Below are 17657 nucleotides of genomic sequence, written 5' to 3' on the forward strand. Positions count from 1 at the left end.
ATATATATATATATATATATATACACATATACACACACACACATATGGTTATAGATATGAATTGTGTATGTAGTTGTCTGTCGGTGCTGTCCAATTGTTCATGATCCCTTTAGGCATTTTCTTTACAAAGATACTTTTCTTTCTCCAACTCATTCTACAGATGAGGAAACTGAAGCAAATAGGATTGTGACTTGCTCAGATCGGACACAGAAGTGTCCGAGATCAAATTTGAACTCGAAGTTAAGTCTTCCTGACTCCAGGTTAGCACTCTATCTATCCACTTGGCCACCTAGGGGGTCGTTGTTTGTGTTGGGGGGAGGTATTTATTATATATATTTATATAAAATACACTTGTCAGCTCTTTTCTGTCGTCCCCTCTTTTAGAAGATGGGCTCCCAGAAGAGAGGGTTCGTTTTTTGTCTTTGCATCTCCAGTGCTTTGCTTAGTGCTGCGTGGACAGCAGGGGCTTAATACCTGTTTGTTGACTGGCTTCGAGGGGAAAGAAGTTGCAGTAATTAACACTCGATAATTATACTGCTTCCCGTGGAACTGGAAGCCTTTCATGTATTTTCTCCTCCTTTCCATTATCTCCACAACCGTTTATTTGGGGGTAGGAAGATTCTTCTCTCCTTGCCCTACCCCCAACCTGAGGGTCGCTTAGTGACAGAGCTCTGGCTAAGCCACGGAGACCCCAGTCCTCAGGAAGGACGTTTCGGGCCCCCGCCACTGCCACCTCCGAGGCCCCTAGAACGAGGCGGGGGTGGCCGTTGAGCCCCGCGGAGCGCCCGTACTGCCTGGGCCGTAGCGAAATCAATAGCAGCTTGAGGTGCAGCTCCAGCCTCAGGTCTCCGGGAGGCACCGCGCGTAGTCCAGGGCCGGGCCTCTCGAGGGCGGAAGGGGGCGGGCCCCAAGCCGCGGCCTCGCCTCTTCCCGCTCCCTGGCCTAGTCGCCGCCATGCTGCAGAAGCGGGAGAAGGTGCTCCACCTGAGGACGTTCCAGGGCCGTACTGTGCGCATCGTAAGGGAGCACTACCTGCGGCCCAGCGTGCCCTGTAACAGCCCGCTGTGCCCGCAGCCCGCCCGCTGCCACAACGGTCAGAGCTGGGGAGGGCCTGGGGAGGGAGAGTGGGAGGAGGCTACACGAGCGGGCGTTCCCGGCCTCTGCCGCTGTGGCGCCCCCCGCAGGGGAGGGCGGAGACGAAGAGAGCAGCCCCCGACCGTGTAAATATGGGGCCTGCGCCTCCTCGTGGCGGCGGAGCCGCGGGATGGAACTGGGACCGAGACCTGGTCGGGAGGTTGTAAACACTTGGACGTACGCTCCCGTCCTCTTCCAACTGGGGCGTGAGGATGCCCGGCGAGACCGGAACCTGAGCTGTTGGGGGCGGGGCGGGAGTGTAAAAACGAGCCGCACCCCTCTCGAGGAGGAGATGATAAACCCGGGGGCCTGTGCTCCTCCCCACGTAGCTAAGGCGCCCTCTGGAGGCGGGGGTGGGAAGGCAGTCGGGCGCTGAATGGCAACACTGGGCCTGCGCTCCTTTGCTCGATGTTTAGGCGCCCCCTGGAGCTAGCGGTTTCTTGGGCTGATCCTGCCCCCCCCCCCCCATGTCTCTATTTCAACAGAATTGGTTTTCTTTGTGATTTGTAATTGTAATTTAAAAGAAACATCAGAAAGATTTAGGACTCCTGCTCCTAGGGTTACTTCCTGTCTACTCCCTCTCTATCTTGTATGCACCTATTTGGGTACGAGTTATCACATTGTCATCTCCGTGACGGCAGGAACTGTTTGGGTTCCCTCCTCTTCGGTTTAGCCCAGTGCCTGGCTTAGTAAGAACTTGGCCTTTGCTTGCTTGATCTCAAGTCACTTCCTCCTTCTGGGTTAGAGATTCCTTATCCTCAAGATGGATGAGTTTGAAATATTTTATATTCTTGCTTTAAATCCCAGGACGCCGTCGATGCTGCAGTGCAATGATGGCTGATCCTAACTTTGCAGGGCTTGAAACCACAGAGGAAGTCCTTTTCTTCTTAAGCTTAAATGAGCATTCCTGATTGTGGCAGTCCTCCCAGATAAGAGAGAAGGGTTGATTCTAAATGAAAACTCAATTGCTGTCCCAGAAATGGCCCTTTAGTGTTCAGAAGTTACATCAAGTCATGGGTATCCTTGTTGTTGTTGAGTCTGTTGTCCCTTTTTGACCCCATTTGGGGTTTCCTTAGCAGAGGTACTGGAGTGGTTTGCCCTTTCCTTCTCTAGCTCATTTTACAGATGAGGAAACTGAGGCAAACAAGGTTAAATGATTTGTTCAGGGTCACACGACTCCTGAATGTCTGAAGGTCTATTTAAACTCAGGTCTTCCTGACTCAGTGTCCAATCTGCTGTGCCACCCAGATGCCCCCGTGATACCCTGGGCATCCTGAAATGGCTAGTTCTGTGCCCATCTCCTTTTTCTGTTGATATAGACATTCCATTACAGTGGTGAGAGTCACCAAAGGCATATTTCACCCTTATTGTTAGTTTTTTCTTTGGTGCCCTACACAGATGTCTTCTCTAGTTTGCTTTCAAGATTACCCTCCGTGTGTGATAGTGAACTTAATAATAGTAGAGCTGAAAGAACCTGAAGTATCATATATCTATGTTAAATATCTGGCCCACCGCCACATAAACTGTGAGAGAGCCCATATTATCATTCCTCTAGGGGAAGCTGTTTGGATGGGGAAGGAATGAACCACTGGCACCATTTGGAACCCTCAACTTCAGGGCTTGGTGGAACATTCATGGTCAAAGTTGGATAAACCTAGATAGAAACTGTCTCATTTATTGCCCATTGTCAAACAGCTCATTTAATTAACATCTTCATTATAGATCAGCAACATTACCCTCAGAAACATAAGGTAGAACTCCAGCATGAAATTATATTTAGAAATAATAGCATTTTATTCTTCTCTGGAAATTGCCTTATTCGTAGTCTTCAGATATGGGTGGCTAGGCAACGATGGGTTAACGCAGAAAATCTAAGTAATCCTAAAATCCTAAAAGTTTGTTTATTTTTGAGAAAATCTATCAACTTTCCCAAAGCCACTCTGGCATCATAATAAACCATGTTATGTTTTTATTTATCCCACCTTTAGAAAAATGAAGCTGCTAAGTTTACTTGCTCTTTGGCCCTTTACCAAAGTAGATTTGTCTTGTCTTTTAAAAACCATGCAGGGTAGTTAAGGTTGTAAGTTATTTCGTACACTGGGACTCCGCGACATGGCAGTGGTAATAAAGCAGCCTTGGAAGTGTTGTCTCATCTCTTAAATTTTGAATTATGTTCCAGATGGGAAACTTTTGTCCAGTGATGTGACTCATTATGTTATCCCTGACTGGAAAGTTGTTCAAGATTACCTTGAGATTCTTGAGTTTCCTGAGCTGAAAGGTATTATTTTCATGCAAACAGCCTGTCAAGCTGTACAGCATCAAAGAGGACGAAGGTATTTCAGTTTTGCATAATTATTTACTTGTGATTTGAACTTGTTTAAAAGGAAAGGCCCTATATTGGGCCTGGAAGTAGGGGTGGGAGTAGAGGGTGCCAAATGGTTATTTCATGTAAATGAAATTTTGGAACTAATCTGTTTTTCACTTATCTAATAAGGAATAATGAAAGGCATTTTTGTAGTGGCTTTATTTCATGATTTTTGTTTCAGCAAATGACTGAAGCATAATATAGCTCATGTCCCAGTAGATTGGTGTTTAAAGTTACAATCAATGCAGCTATGACATTATTTGGTCTGCATTTGTGCTCTATGAATGCTTTAGGAAGTAGATTCCTGATTTCTTTTCAGTGTCCTTAGCACTTTAATTCTAATATGTATATACATGTGTATGGAACTCTGTGTGCCTATATATGTTTATATACATATGAGCATATATATATTCTTTCAGAAATCTTTAATAATTTATTGAATAAAAAGCATTTTGGTATTTTCTTTAAAATCTATGCTTCTCCATTGCAAGTACATATAAATCATATTATCTAATAATTTATTTTTTATTTTGTTTTCAAAACTCTTACCTTCTGTCTTAGAGTCAATACAAGTATTGGTTCCAAGGAAGAAGAGTAGTAAGGGCTAGGCATTTGGGGTTAAGTGCCTTAGGGTTTATGTACTAATAAGTGTCTGAGGTCAGATTAGAATCCAGGTCCTCCTGACTTCATTTCCTCTTTCCACTGAGTCACCTATCCCTCATCTAATGGTTTGCTGAAGGATGCCTAAAATAAACTCCTCTTTTGTTTGGAGAGTCTTACTGTAGCAACCATTCACAATAATTGAATTTGTTAAACAAAGGCCTTCTGGCAGAAGCCTGTCTAAAACTCTTTCTTTATAAAAATATCTAAATGAAAAAAATAATTGACGGATTTTAAAGCAGAAAAGCTTTAACAATGTTTTTGTTCCATTGAATGTTATAAGAAGATTCTGTGATTGAACCTGGAGACCATTCGTTATTGAGAGATAGCATATTAGAGTTATTTATATAGGCCAACCCAATACCTAAAATCATTTAAATATGGGAGTTATGTATTCTTATTAAACATTGAAGTTTCTTCATTACTTGGCAGTGAAAGATGTAAAGTGTTTTTATTTGTATATTAAAATGATAAATTGCCTTTATTACATGTCCTGTTCATAAAAATGTGCATTAAGTAGATTGTGTGTAGGATTTTCAGATAGAATATGATTAAATGAATTTAAAGATGATCTTGTTCTGACACTAAGGTAGAAATATTTATACATTTCCAAGTTTAAATGCAGCTCCAGGTGTCATATTTCAATTTCTGCTACTAAAATCAATTTGTTGTTATCATTTGAATTATTGACACAATGTAGAATCTGATACTTTGGTTTTTTTTTAAATATTTTCATTTGAAAAGACTTTTAAAGCAATACCCAAATACCTCCAGATGTAAAGAGATGAGTTTTAAATATCGTTTTCTCTAAAATGTTTCTAAACAAATCAATCTGTTGAAAAGCAATTTTGATTTTCCGATGCTAAGCACTGTTGTGAATTCTCTAATAATTGGGATTTATGCAATAGTCTGATAGACACTGTGCTCACATAGTTGTTTTTTAACTAATAGTCTATATTGAGCACCTCCAGTTTGTACCCTTTTGGAGTATTTCAGGAGTATAGAAGGACCCTGCCTTTCACTCCTCTGCAATTCTGGTTGGGAAAACGATGGCTAACCAACTCTTAGCTCTTCTTCCCTGGAACTTTTCTCCATCCTGGGTCTTCTCCATCAGCCAGCTCCACAGCCTCACTTAAGTCTCTGGGTCACTCTCAAGTCAAGCCAGTCCCCATTCGTGATGGGAAAATGAAGGACATGCAACAACAATCTGTCTCCTAAAGGCCCTTTCTTCCTGTAAGGCTCAACCCAAGGGAGCAGCTAGGTCGAAGCAGTGGATAAAGTCTCAGATCTTGAGTTGGGAGGACCTATGTTCAGATTTGATCTTGGACACTTCTAGCTGTGTGTGACCCTGGGCAAGTCACTTAGCCCCAGATGTCTAGCTTTGGTTTAAAAAAAGAGAGAGAAAAGAAAAAAGAAAGAAAAAGAAAGTTCAGGGACTATCTAAAGCCTGAAACCTTTCCTATTTGTGCCCCCACCCCAGCTACTAACCCTCCCTTCCAAGCTACCTCCTACTGAACTATTTTTCTTTGTCTGTATTGATTGGCTTTACTTTCATGCTGTAACCCAGGGGTCCCCAAACTACAGCCTGAGGGCCACATGTGGCCCCCTGAGGCCATGTATCCAGCCCCCACTGCACTTCCTGAAGGGGCACCTCTTTCATTGGTGGTCAGTGAGAGGAGCTCTGTATGTGGTGGCACTGCAAAGCGTGGCTCATGTGTAGTACTACTTCCGGTGACATAATCCTTTAGGTGAAACCTTAGAATTATGTGGCTACACAATGGGAGACCGCTGTCAGCATGGTGACCCATGATGGGGGGGGGGGGGGGGGCGGAGTTCCGCACTGTGTATACTGCTGCCTGGTTAGGGTTAGGGTTAGGGTTGGGGTTGGGTTTTTATAGTCCGTCCCTCCAACGGTCTGAGGGACAGTGAATTGGTCCCCTGTGTAAAAAGTTTGGGGACCCCTGCTGTAAGCTCTTTGCCAACGGGAATTGTTTTATTCTTTGTACTTGTTTCCCCAGCAGCAGGCCCAGTGCCTGGCACTTTATAAATACTTAGCGATTGACTGATTATAGAAGTAAATTCCACTTTCTTTACCCCCAATCCACATTCCCATTCCCAGAAGCAGCTTTTATGCCAGGCCTCCCATTCCTTTTCCTGGAGTTCCCTCAAATCCCTGTTCTAGTTTTTTTTTTTTTAAGCTTCGCCTTACTAAGTATGGGTTCCATGATAGAAGAGTGGTAAGGGCGAGGCAGTGGGGGTGAAGTGACTTGCCCAGGTCACAGCTCCCCAAATTTTCTCCCCCTGTTTCTGTGTACAATGTAAGCACCTTGGGGGCAGGGACTGTTTTTAGTTTTTATCTGTGTGTCCCCAGCCCCTTGCAAAGAGCTGGTTGATTTGGACTAAAGGACCATTCCCCAGCCACTTAGGAACAAATACAAGCCCACACAATAACCTCTAGTGAAAAATCAAAAAGCGATGGGGTGGCCTTCTTGGAGGAGACATTTGAACTAGACCTTTCTTATTCAACTCTATTGAAGTCTTAGATTGTGGATTGGTGGAGGCAAGGAAGAACCTTAGGAGAAATAGCACCAGCCAAGGGACTCAGGAGCTTTTTGCTCATTAGGCAAACTTTTAGCTTTGTGTTTACTCATTGCAAACGACATGGTTGATATTATTTTTAGAATATTTAAGCTTTGCTTAAGTTTTAGAAAAGGTAGCAGATTGAATGCTTAAGAAAATGATGAGTAAAACACACACACACCCATCTGCATATGCTGAATGGGAAGACAGGCTCAAAAACCTCAGCTTTTAAGGTAACCTTTTCCTGTTTCTTCCCACTGGGACTGGCTAAGGCTATGGGTATGTAAGTATTTTTGATTCTTTATGAGCGGTTTCTTATGATGCTTGTAAATAACACGTGTCATTCAGGAAGCTTTTGATTCAGGGCAGATGAAGTTCTATTAATTATACAGAGGCTAAGAGAAGCACGCTTAACCTGAAGCCAGGAAACCCAGACAGCTCCCTTGACTAAGTCTCCCCATGTCTGTGCTTACATTGTTCATGTCTTGGGAGCTGGACTGGGAGGAGAGTTTAGATAAAACATTGGTCCACGACCTAAATAACAATAGCAGGTGATAAATGCTTGGAAGTTCAAGCAGTCTTTGGAATGAAGTCCAAGAAGAAAGAGAGCAGGAAAAGCTTCTCTTTGATGGGGCTTTTTTTTGCATTTAATTTTTTTCTCAATTACATGCAAAGAAAATTGTTTCTCTTCTTTTTTTTTTTAATTTTGAGTTACAAATTCTCTCCTTTCCTCCCCTTCCCATTCCTTGAATAGGCAAATAATTTGATATACATTATACATGGGCAGTCTTGCAAAACCCTAGGGAAAGCATCCTTGAGAGGGCTTCTGGTGTTCAGCAATGGGTAGGAATCCACCAAGAAGACATTCTAGGGCTGGGGAGCAGTGTCAGCCACTATCCAGAGGCAAGGTTTAAAAGACTCAGGAAAACAGTGTGAGGCCAGAGAGTGAGGGACATGACCTTAAAGCCCCTCACAAGCAGGCTTCTGCCTCTCTTTCTAGTATTATTATACATTGTTTTCCTTTGGGTGCTCTGAGGTTCATCCAAAGGGCCTTTGTGACTATTCTTTTTTTTTTTTAAACCCTTACCTTCTGTCTTGGAGTCCAAGGCAGAATAGTGGTAAGGACTAGGCAATGGGGGTCAAGTGACTTGCCCAGGGTCACACAGCTGGGAAGTGTATGAGGTCAGATTTGAACCCAGGACCTCCCATCTCTAGGCCTGACTCTCAATCCACTGAGTCACCCAGCTACCCCACTTTGTGACTATTCTTGATGCCAGACATCTCATACTTCCCTCTCCACATCTTTGTGGCTCTCCTGGAATATATTCCATCCTCACCTCTGTCACTTCCAATCCCTAATTTTATTCAAAGCTTGGCTTAAGTTCTACCTCCTCCAAGTGGTCTTTTTTGATCCCTCTGAGCTATTAATGTCTTCCCCTCCCCAAATTACTCTGTGTGTGTGTATGATATAGATGTATTTTTGTATGTGTACATATACACACACACATATATATGTTGTTCAGTTGTTTTTTAATTGTGCCTGACTCTTGGTGAACCCATTTGGGGTTTTCTTGGCAAAGATCCTAGAGTGGTTTGCCCTTTCCTTCTCTAGTTCATTTTACAGGTGAGGAAACTCAGGCCAACAAGGTTAAATGACTTGCCCAGGGTCAAACAGCTAGTAAGTATCTGAGACCAGATTTGAATGAGATGAGTCTTCCTGGCACTAGCTCTGGCACTCTATCCACTGTATCATTCTCTCTATCTTTATCTCTCTCTCTCTGTCTCTGTCTATCTCTGTCTGTCTGTCTGTCTCTGTCTCTCTCTCTCTCTCTCTGCCTTCTCTCCTTCCCTCCCCATCTCCTCTTTCTTTCCCATTCTCCCTCTCTCTTCTCCTCCTCGCTCTCCTCTTTCTTTCTTTTGCCTCCACCTCTCCCCCAACACCCACACCCACACACTCCTATATGTGTACACGTTTTCTTCTAGAAAACATAAGGATCTTGAGTACAGAGGCTCATTTTTGTCTTGGTATACCCTGCATTTAGCTTAACCTATAGCAAGAGCTTAATCAATGCATTTTGACTGAATAAATAGATTGTATTCTGATGGTGCTTGTCAGTGTTCCTCGGAAAGACAGATGATAAAGTGTTTCATCTTTGCTTTAAGAAAAGGCTTTTTGTTTTCCCAAGTGTGAGGCAGTTGAGCAGGTATGTGACCCAAGTGTTTTTCCTATTGAACCAGGTATAAATGTTAATTGCCTGCCTTGTATAATGTATATGTGAATTTAATATCTGGTCTACTATGAACGATACATACTTTTTTCAGAGAAATAATAAATTCTGTTTAAATAATTATGAATGTCTCTATTCTTCAAAATGGCCAGTTTCCTGAAAAGGACCATCTTACTTTTGAACTTGGCCCATCCATCCATGGCTGCTGGCTTGACGTTCAGATCTGAGTGGTATGTCCCCCTCTTCTGAGAGAGGAAGATCTTGTGACCTTGCATTAGTGGTCTGGAAAATGTCATTAACTTCCTGTTGTCCATGCTTTGGAGAAGCCATGTACCAAGAGGGATCATGCTATAGAGAAGGGAAGACCTAGGTTCAGTGTCCCAAATCTGACACACACCAACTGGGTGACCTGAACAGTTCATTTCACCCTTTAACACCTCAGGCACAAAGATTTATCCACTAAATTGCAGGACAGAACTGTTTCCTAACAGGAAAATGAAAGCACGGATCCAGATAGAAAGCTGTGCTTTACAAGAATGGACCTGGTGGGGCAGCTGCCTGGCAGAGAGAGCATTGGGCCTGGATTTTGGAAGACTTGGATTCCAATCTGACCCCAGACATTTCTTAGCAGTGTGACTCTGGACAAGTCATTTAACCCCCATTGCCTAGCTCTTGCCAGATCTTTTGTGTTTGATTGATAACTAAGAAGATAAGGTTTGTGGGTCGTGTGGGTGTTTGTTTGTTTTAAAATATCTCCTATCTGATTTCTCTTTGTAAAGATGCTGATTTTACAAGTTGTTGAAAATAGCCCTAGGGGCAGCTAGTTAGCACAGTGGATAGAATACCAAGCCTGGAGTGGGGACAACCTGGATAAAAATTTGGCCTCAAACACTTCCTTAGTTATGTGATCCTTGTCAAATCACTGAACCCTGTTTGCCCTTCTGTCTTAGATTTGTTACTGTGACAAGGAAATAACTTTAAAAGACTGATATATATTAATTTAAGATCGCCAAGGAATTCAGCTATGTAATTCCTAAATGAAAACTCAAGTCAGCAGTCAATCTTTTATGGAGTTTAATTACAACAGGAGGAAGAAAGGAATTAGAGATAGAGAGAGAGAAAAGGGAGAGAAAGGAATAGGGCTTAAATAACCCTTCTGTTTAGGCTGGGCCAAAGGGCCCAAGCCCTTAGATAGCTGGGGCAAAGAAAAGAGATCAGTCCCCATTATTCACGTTACCAAAATGGAGAAACAGTCTCAGAGGCCCCCACCTTCAGCTTCCTTCAGAGCCAGCTTCTCAGAGCACACTCCAACCACTCAGACAAACTCCTCAACCACCCCCTGAGTCTTCAGACAGCTCTATCTTTAAGGAAACCATCCAAGTTCCCTCCCCTCAGTTCTCCCATCTACCAATCACTGTCCATCAATTTCCCTGTGCCAATGGAGGCTCTAGCTTAACCCAGGACCGCCCAGAGGTCTCTGGCTTTGCACATGTCTGTTGAAGGTCATATTTTCAAATAATTAAATTTTGATCTATGCTGCAGCCCTTCCTCAATCCTGTTAGGACTGAGTAGGGTGGAGATTGATTCCAAGTATCTCCATTGTATCAATTCTAAAATCAATCATGACTCAAAGAAATTCCTGTTCTATGCTTAAGCATAGGTCAAAGTCCTTTCCATTGTTCAGCAAAAGGTTTCTGTCCTAAAGTAATCTTAAGAAGGGAGGAGGAGGAACCTCCCATGCCAATGGGGTTCACATTCCAATAGCCAAGACCCACTTGATCAATAGGAAATTTTTCAAATATGAAATTTCCCAATGGTGAAATTTTCCAACATTTATAAGTCTAAGAAATTTTGAGGTTTACATTACTAAGAAAGAAAGTAGTGGTTTTAAAAAATGCCAATCTAAGAAATATTTGTTCACTTAAAAATTACTAGAAATTTTCTTTTGAGTACTTTTTTAAAATTTTCATTTCCACCATGACACCAGGAAAGCACCTACTTCATTAAATTTTATTTTCCTTCTTTACATCATAGACAGTATAACAAACTTCGAAATCTCCTGAAGGATGCCCGTCATGATTGTATTCTCTTCGCTAATGAGTTCCAGCAATACTCCTATCTTCCCAGAGAAAGAGGAGAGTCCATGGAAAAATGGCAGACCAGGTACAGTACTGAATCTGTGTGAATTATCAGCTTCCTTGCTGGTGGAACTAGAATGAAGGTGAAGCTCAGAAGAGTTGAAGAATATATGTTAAGGGCCAAAGAATTCTGGGATACATCCTCAAATTTTCCATTATATCAGGTAGCTTGGAAGGGAAAACCAACATTTCTTCTGATCCTACGAAATGACACCATCATAATTAACATGAAACCCAGGGCAGCCAGGTGACACAGTGGTTAGACATCAAGGTCCTGGGTTCAAAACTGGCCTCAGACACTTCCTACCTGTGTAACTCTGGGCAAGCTGCTGAACCCCAATTGTCTAGCCCTTGTGCCTCTTCTATATTAGAATTGATACTGAGACCATGGGGAAAGTTTTTTTTTTTAAATACATAAGCAATATCCTTTGACTATCACATGAGCTTTTCATTGCCATAGGAAAGCTATAGAGCTTTTAAACGATGTGAGCTATTTTCTTGTTATAGTTCCACAGCCCATCCTTATGGTATTGATTGTTTTCCAGTGTGGTGTGTGTATACATGTGTATGCTGAAAGATTTTCTTTTTTAGTCCCTAATAAGTACTTTGGGTATTTGAATCATCGATTTAGAAATGGCTTAGAGACCATGTAAGGCCCCTCCTTTTACAGCTAAAGAAAATGAGGCCCGGAGATCATAAGAATTTCCCAGGGTTACATATTAGTCTATTTATTACTTTTTAGAGACCTAAATAAGAGTTAACAAACTAAAATTAGAGAATTTAGAACTTTAAAAATGCATTAAATTAATTAAATTAAAAATTGTTTTTACATGTAGTAGGGGGAACAATAAAATAATATTAAAAACAAACAAACACTAAAATGGGCAGGTAACTATAGGTGACTTACCCACGGTCATACATTTTGTTAGCTTTGGAAGCCAGAATTGCATCCCAGACTGTCATCTCCAAATCACGCAGTTTTTCTGCTTGCTTCCCCATTGCCTCCCAAGTTGACGATTTAGAACAAAACATGAAATTCTAAGCGGTCATCTGTGTTTTCTAATGTGTGTGGCTGATGAGGGTGCACATGGTTTGTTTTTCTAGGAGCATTTACAATGCAGCTGTGTGGTACTATCACCACTGCCAAGATAGGATGCCCATTGTTATGGTGACGGAAGATGAAGAGGCAATTCAGCAGTATGGAAGTGAAACTGAAGGTGTATTTGTGATTTCATTCAAGGTATTTCCACTTACTTTTTAGCAGTTGTGGGAGGGTCATCTGTGGGGGTGAGGTGTCCTCCCTAAGTTGTGCCCGCATGGCTCCTTTGGTCACTGAGGGACAGGAAAGAATGGAGAAGACACCTCAAGGTTTTGTGTCCCCCCTACCTAGTTAGGCTGACACGGATGATTCTGAGCAAGGCTTCCTGGACTACACAGCCCCCACAATCTTCCCCAGCTCCACTCTGTCACTGTTGGCATGCTACAGGAAAACCCAGGGCTTTAGACACCCAAACCAGGGGCTGAAAGAGTCACTGTTGTTGAAGGCTTGTTTAGGGTGTTTTTCAGCTGTTCTTCACACTCAGTTATGTGTGGAAGAGTGTGAGTACATAAAAGAATCGAAGTGTATTGTTCGTTTAAGCTCCATCATCTTGAGCCACAATAGGCATTGTCACTGACCGTCTGCCCTAGGATGCCCTCACGCCATGGCACTATCTAGAGGGCCCCTTTGGGGGCTATAGAAAGGCAGTTCATTCTTTAATAGATTATTAATCTGTTTTTTCTTGTCAATACCAAATGACATTTGATTGCTATGATTTTTAAGGTAGAGTCTTAGATAAGACCACTCATTTCTCTTTGTCAAATCCCAGAGATTCTAATTGAACCTTTAAATGTAGATTTTATAAGGGCTCTCAATTGTTTTATGTTTCTGTTGCTAAAATTTGCCAATAGAATTTCCTTGTCCTCCAAAAAACGTTGTTCAAGAATGCCAAAGAATTCCAGGGGCCCTAGATATTAATGGCAATGTCACCTCTTTTTTCTTCTGCAATACATCATGTCTTGTTCCTGCAGAGGACAGTTGACTAAAATTACATTTTCCTCTTCTCTGTGAAAATCACTTCTCTTTGTCAAGTGTTTCAATGCAATTTCATTTTGCACAACTTTTCTCACACAAACCCTGTGATCTGGGGTTTCACAAAGCTGAATGATAGTGGAAGGAAAAAGCAATGTGGGGTGAAGGTGAGGCAGCTAATAAGTTCTGTCAGGTGGGATTTGGACTTAGAAAAGAATGAAGAAGAAAACTGCAAAGAGGTTGGGTGCTAATGACAGAAGTTGGAAGAAGGTTTGAGAAATGGATATGTTTAAAGCACTTGAGGATTGAGAGCCCGAGAAAGAAGAAAGCAAATTTGAATCAGACTCTGAAATGGCTAGAAGAGATGTTCGCATGAATAAAAAGGATAATATAATTTGACTTCTGTATGGACTTAGAGACAACATATTAGGGAATCCAAAGAATTTTGACTAAAAGTTGAGACCAAATCAGATTCATTTGATAGAGACAGAATGTATGGGGTTTCTTTGCGAGAAATGAAAAGTATTATACTGGTGGGTCAGTCAGTCAGTCAACAATTATTAAGTCGTGCCTATCTACCAAGCACTATCCTATGCTCTGGGGATATCCAAAAGAGTACAGCTATTGTTTCAGCCTTTGAGAATCTCTAATAGAGGAGATAACACAAAAATAACCACACCTGAGACGTGCAAGTTTAGAGACATCTCCATCCAAAATATTCACTCTTCCTGTCCAACCTGTGGTAGACCCTCCCGAGGTCCTAGTGATGTCTGTTTGTTCCTCTTCAAGTATGAAGGACAGACAATGTGTATTTAAGATATAGAAAGAGTAAACAAAAGGCCATCCAGGAGAGAAGTCAGGTACTGGAAAGACCACGTGCAGAAGTCTTGGAGGAAGCCAGAGCAGCCAAGAGCTACAGCTGAGGAGGGAACGTGTTCTAGGCATGAGGTGGGAGTCTGGACCTGGGACAGGGTAGCTGGATCATAAGGTGTAAGAAAACTGCAAAGGTGGGAAGGAGCCCAAGCTTGGAGCGCTAAACAAGATTTTCTGTTGGGTCCTGGAGAGAACAGGAAGGAGATGACTGGGTGCCTGGTGGGAAGGGAGAGACCCATCAGGCCTGTCCTTACAGGGCATCCCTCTGGCATCCGAGTGCAGACTGGAGTTGGGAGAGAAACGAGGGAGAGAGATAGCGGTCGGGGTGGGAGGGGATGATGGTGGCAGTGACGAGAGCAGAAAGAAGGGAGTGAATGAAATGCGAACATCCAAGCACTCAGACTTCACAAGACCAAATGTGCAGTGTGTCAGTGAGGACTAAGGACAGTAATGAGGTTGTCAGCATGAATGGCTGGGAGAAGGGGATGCCAATGATAGGAAAGCGAGAAAGACAGAAGGGTTTGGGGAGAAAGATGCTGAGTTTGTCTTGGACATACTGAATTGAAAATGTCTGTGGAACATCCTGTTTGAAATCTCCAAAAGGCATTTGGTAATCCAAGACTAAAGCTTAAGAGTGAATTGAGGCTGGATGTAGAGCACCAACAGGCATCTGCATAGAGAGGCTCATTGAACCCAGAGGAGCTAAGGGGATCCCTCATTGAGATGGTTTAGAGAAAACCTAGGGAGAGTGGTCAGTCGCAGTGAGGGGGCATGACCTGGAGGAAGATCCAGCAAAGGAGACAGAGAAGTGCTTCTATTGTTGGAGAATCAGGAGAGAGCAAGTCATGAAGGTCTAGAGAGGAGAAGAGGGTAACCTTCAGGAACAAAGACTGTAGAGAGATCAAAAAGGAGAAGACTAAGGGGGCAGCTGGGTAGCTCAGTGGATCGAGAGCCAGGCCCAAAGACAGGAGGTCATGGGTTCCAATCTGGCCTCAGACACTTCCTAGCTGTGTGACCCTGGGCAAGTCACTTGGTCCCCATTGCCTAGCCTTTACCACTCTTCTGCCTTAGAACCAATGCACAGTATTGATTCTAAGACAGAAATTAAGGGTTTAAAAAAAAAAGAAGACTGAGAAAAAAACCATTAGATTCACAAGTTAGGGGATCGTTGTTAACTTTGGTAGGTGTTGCTTGAATGATGCAAGACAAATTGCAAGGATTTAGAAGTGAACAAGTTGAAAGGAAGTGGAGGCACTTAGATAAGACAGATTTCTTAGAATTTAACCAGGAATGGGAAGAGATATATAACCTAATAGCTATCAAGAACAGAAATCAATAAACTGTAATGAATATTCCCAAAATGATACAAAAGGAGATACATAGGAGACTTGAAGCTGGGAGTTTGAGGAAAGACATACACCCTGGCAATCTGAAACTCAACATTGTCATCCTCACTAGGCTTCTTCTCTGGATGCTGCCACTTTTCTCTGCTAGAAAAATAGTAGTAGTGAATATACTGACAATAGTGATGCCCAGGTCTTCTCTGAAGAATTCAGAGCTAAATGAGACTAGAGCTGAGGCTGGCCTCTTTTAGAGATTACTGGTACCCTGGTCACTTACTCCTAAAGGTACAGTTTGAAATTAGATTAGCTTAATAGTATTTATTTGACCATTTGCTATATGCAGAACACTGTACTAAGTTAGGGAAGAGAATTCCCTAAGAAATGTATGTCTATTCAGGAGAGAAAAGCCCATTGCAAATGTGTAAACCCTAATGATAGACATAAATTAGTCCTTCACTTTTCACATTTTTTTTCCTGCTGGCTACTAAAGATCTATATTTCTCTTCTTCTCACCTTTATTGGCTCATTTTTCACCAGAGCCTAAACATGGCCAAATAGATAAAGATACCTGGACCCGCACAGCCAGCCTTTACCTAGATGATGATCCTGTTTAAGACAGTCTCCAGGAACAGTGTGCTGTGTCTCCTACTGTCTGCCTTTACAGTACTAGCTTTGGAGACTGTATGCCTACATTTCTAGGCATGAAAAGGCAGAGCAGTGAAGAATGCAAACCCTAAAATGTGGAGGAATTTCACTAGCTAATCTGAAGGTTTTGTGGGATAAGAAGTACCTCTGATGACCCATATGACCTTGAGCAAGTCTTTCACCTCTCTGAAACCTCAGCTTCCTTATCAGGAAAGTGAGGGGTGGACTAGAGGACACCTTTATAAAGTTCCTCACCGCTTTAAATCTGCCATCCTTTATTTACATGGCTTAGAACCACCTTGCAATTCCATCGAACCTTCTTAGACTAAGAAATTCATTCATCCCTTGAATGAATATTAAACACATGTTGGGGCATCGAGGTGGCTCAGCATACATAGAAAGCCTTGCTTACGCTTTCTGCTCTGTCTCTTGAAACCAATCCTTAGTGTTGATTCTAAGAAGGTATGGGTTAAAAAATTTTTTTCATAAAACTCTCTACCAGGTGCTAGGGAAGAATACTGGCTATTTAATATTTCCTCAAAGAGATGTAAAGCAGCTTTTATTCAAGAAAATAGAACCGAAATGGAGATTTTTATTGATTGTTTCTCTGATTTGTTTTGTTTTTTGCCTATATTATACAGAATTATCTGGACAATTTTTGGCCCGAGTTAAAGGCTGCACATGAGCTGTGTGATTCTATACTTCAGGCTCGTCGTGAGAGAGAGCTTGAAAGCCAGGAGAACAATGGGAAAGAATACCCAGAACATCTTCCTCTGGAAGTATTAGAGGCTGGAATTAAATCTGGGAGATATATCCAGGTGAGGAAACGGACAAAAAGACTTTGTTGGGGCCTCTATAGAGGTAGGATGATGGATAGAACACCAAGCCTGGAGTCCAGAAGATCTGGGTTCCATCTGGCCTCAGCTGTGTGACCCTGGACAAGTCATTTGACCCCCAATGCCTCCCCCTTGCTGCTCTGGTGCCTTGGAATCAATACTTAGTATCAATTCTAAGACAGAAAGTAAGGGTTTATTTAAAAAAAGAAAAGACCTTGTCAGGAACAAGCTACCATTTGTCCTTCTCCCTAGCTGTTTTCTTATCTTCTGTGATTGCCTAGGAGGCCTTTGAGAGAGAGGAGTGGTGGACCGTCAGCCTATCTGATGAGCAGCTCTCACTGTGGAGCCGCTCTCTTTTGGGGTGTGGGGGTCAGATACCATTCTACTTGTAGAACTGAGTCATTTCATCAAAAGCCATTCTTAGCAATGGTTTTTAGTTGCAGGGTTACCGATGAAGAAAACCTCCTTGTCGATCAAGGAGGCTAGGGAAAGAATAAATATTCTTATTCTAGTTTAAGAGGCTGGGCCAGTTTGAGCCAGTGTTCATCTTGTATATCCTTGCTCACCTTCCTCTTTTCAACCTTCTCAGTGCCAAGGACCCAAGAGGCTATTCTTGCTACTAGGACTTCTTTTAGAAATGGATATGATAAATTCAAATCTCACCGATATATTAAAATTTTAATGTGTTACATATGTCAGTGATAGCTGCATTTTCTGCAGAATCTCAAGGAATGATACATACATATGAATTATATTTGAGGACCACATAGGTTACACCAACTCA

At 42.4% G+C, this 17657-nt stretch overlaps 1 protein-coding gene across 1 annotated transcript in view; it reads left to right on the forward strand.

The window, feature by feature from the left end:
* The first annotated feature begins 314 nt into the window (after nt 1-314).
* Nucleotides 315-17657, forward strand: part of DIS3L (DIS3 like exosome 3'-5' exoribonuclease) — a 36599-nt gene continuing 19256 nt past the window's right edge. Inside the window, exons 1-5 of the mRNA XM_001375958.4 lie at nt 315-1093; nt 3314-3467; nt 11002-11130; nt 12210-12345; nt 16679-16855. Coding sequence (XP_001375995.1) covers nt 955-1093; nt 3314-3467; nt 11002-11130; nt 12210-12345; nt 16679-16855 — 735 coding nt within the window. The 5' untranslated portion in view covers nt 315-954. The remainder of the gene's footprint in view (nt 1094-3313; nt 3468-11001; nt 11131-12209; nt 12346-16678; nt 16856-17657) is intronic.

Source organism: Monodelphis domestica, chromosome 1, assembly GCF_027887165.1.
Source record: "Monodelphis domestica isolate mMonDom1 chromosome 1, mMonDom1.pri, whole genome shotgun sequence".
In the NCBI taxonomy this organism is placed as follows: domain Eukaryota; kingdom Metazoa; phylum Chordata; class Mammalia; order Didelphimorphia; family Didelphidae; genus Monodelphis; species Monodelphis domestica.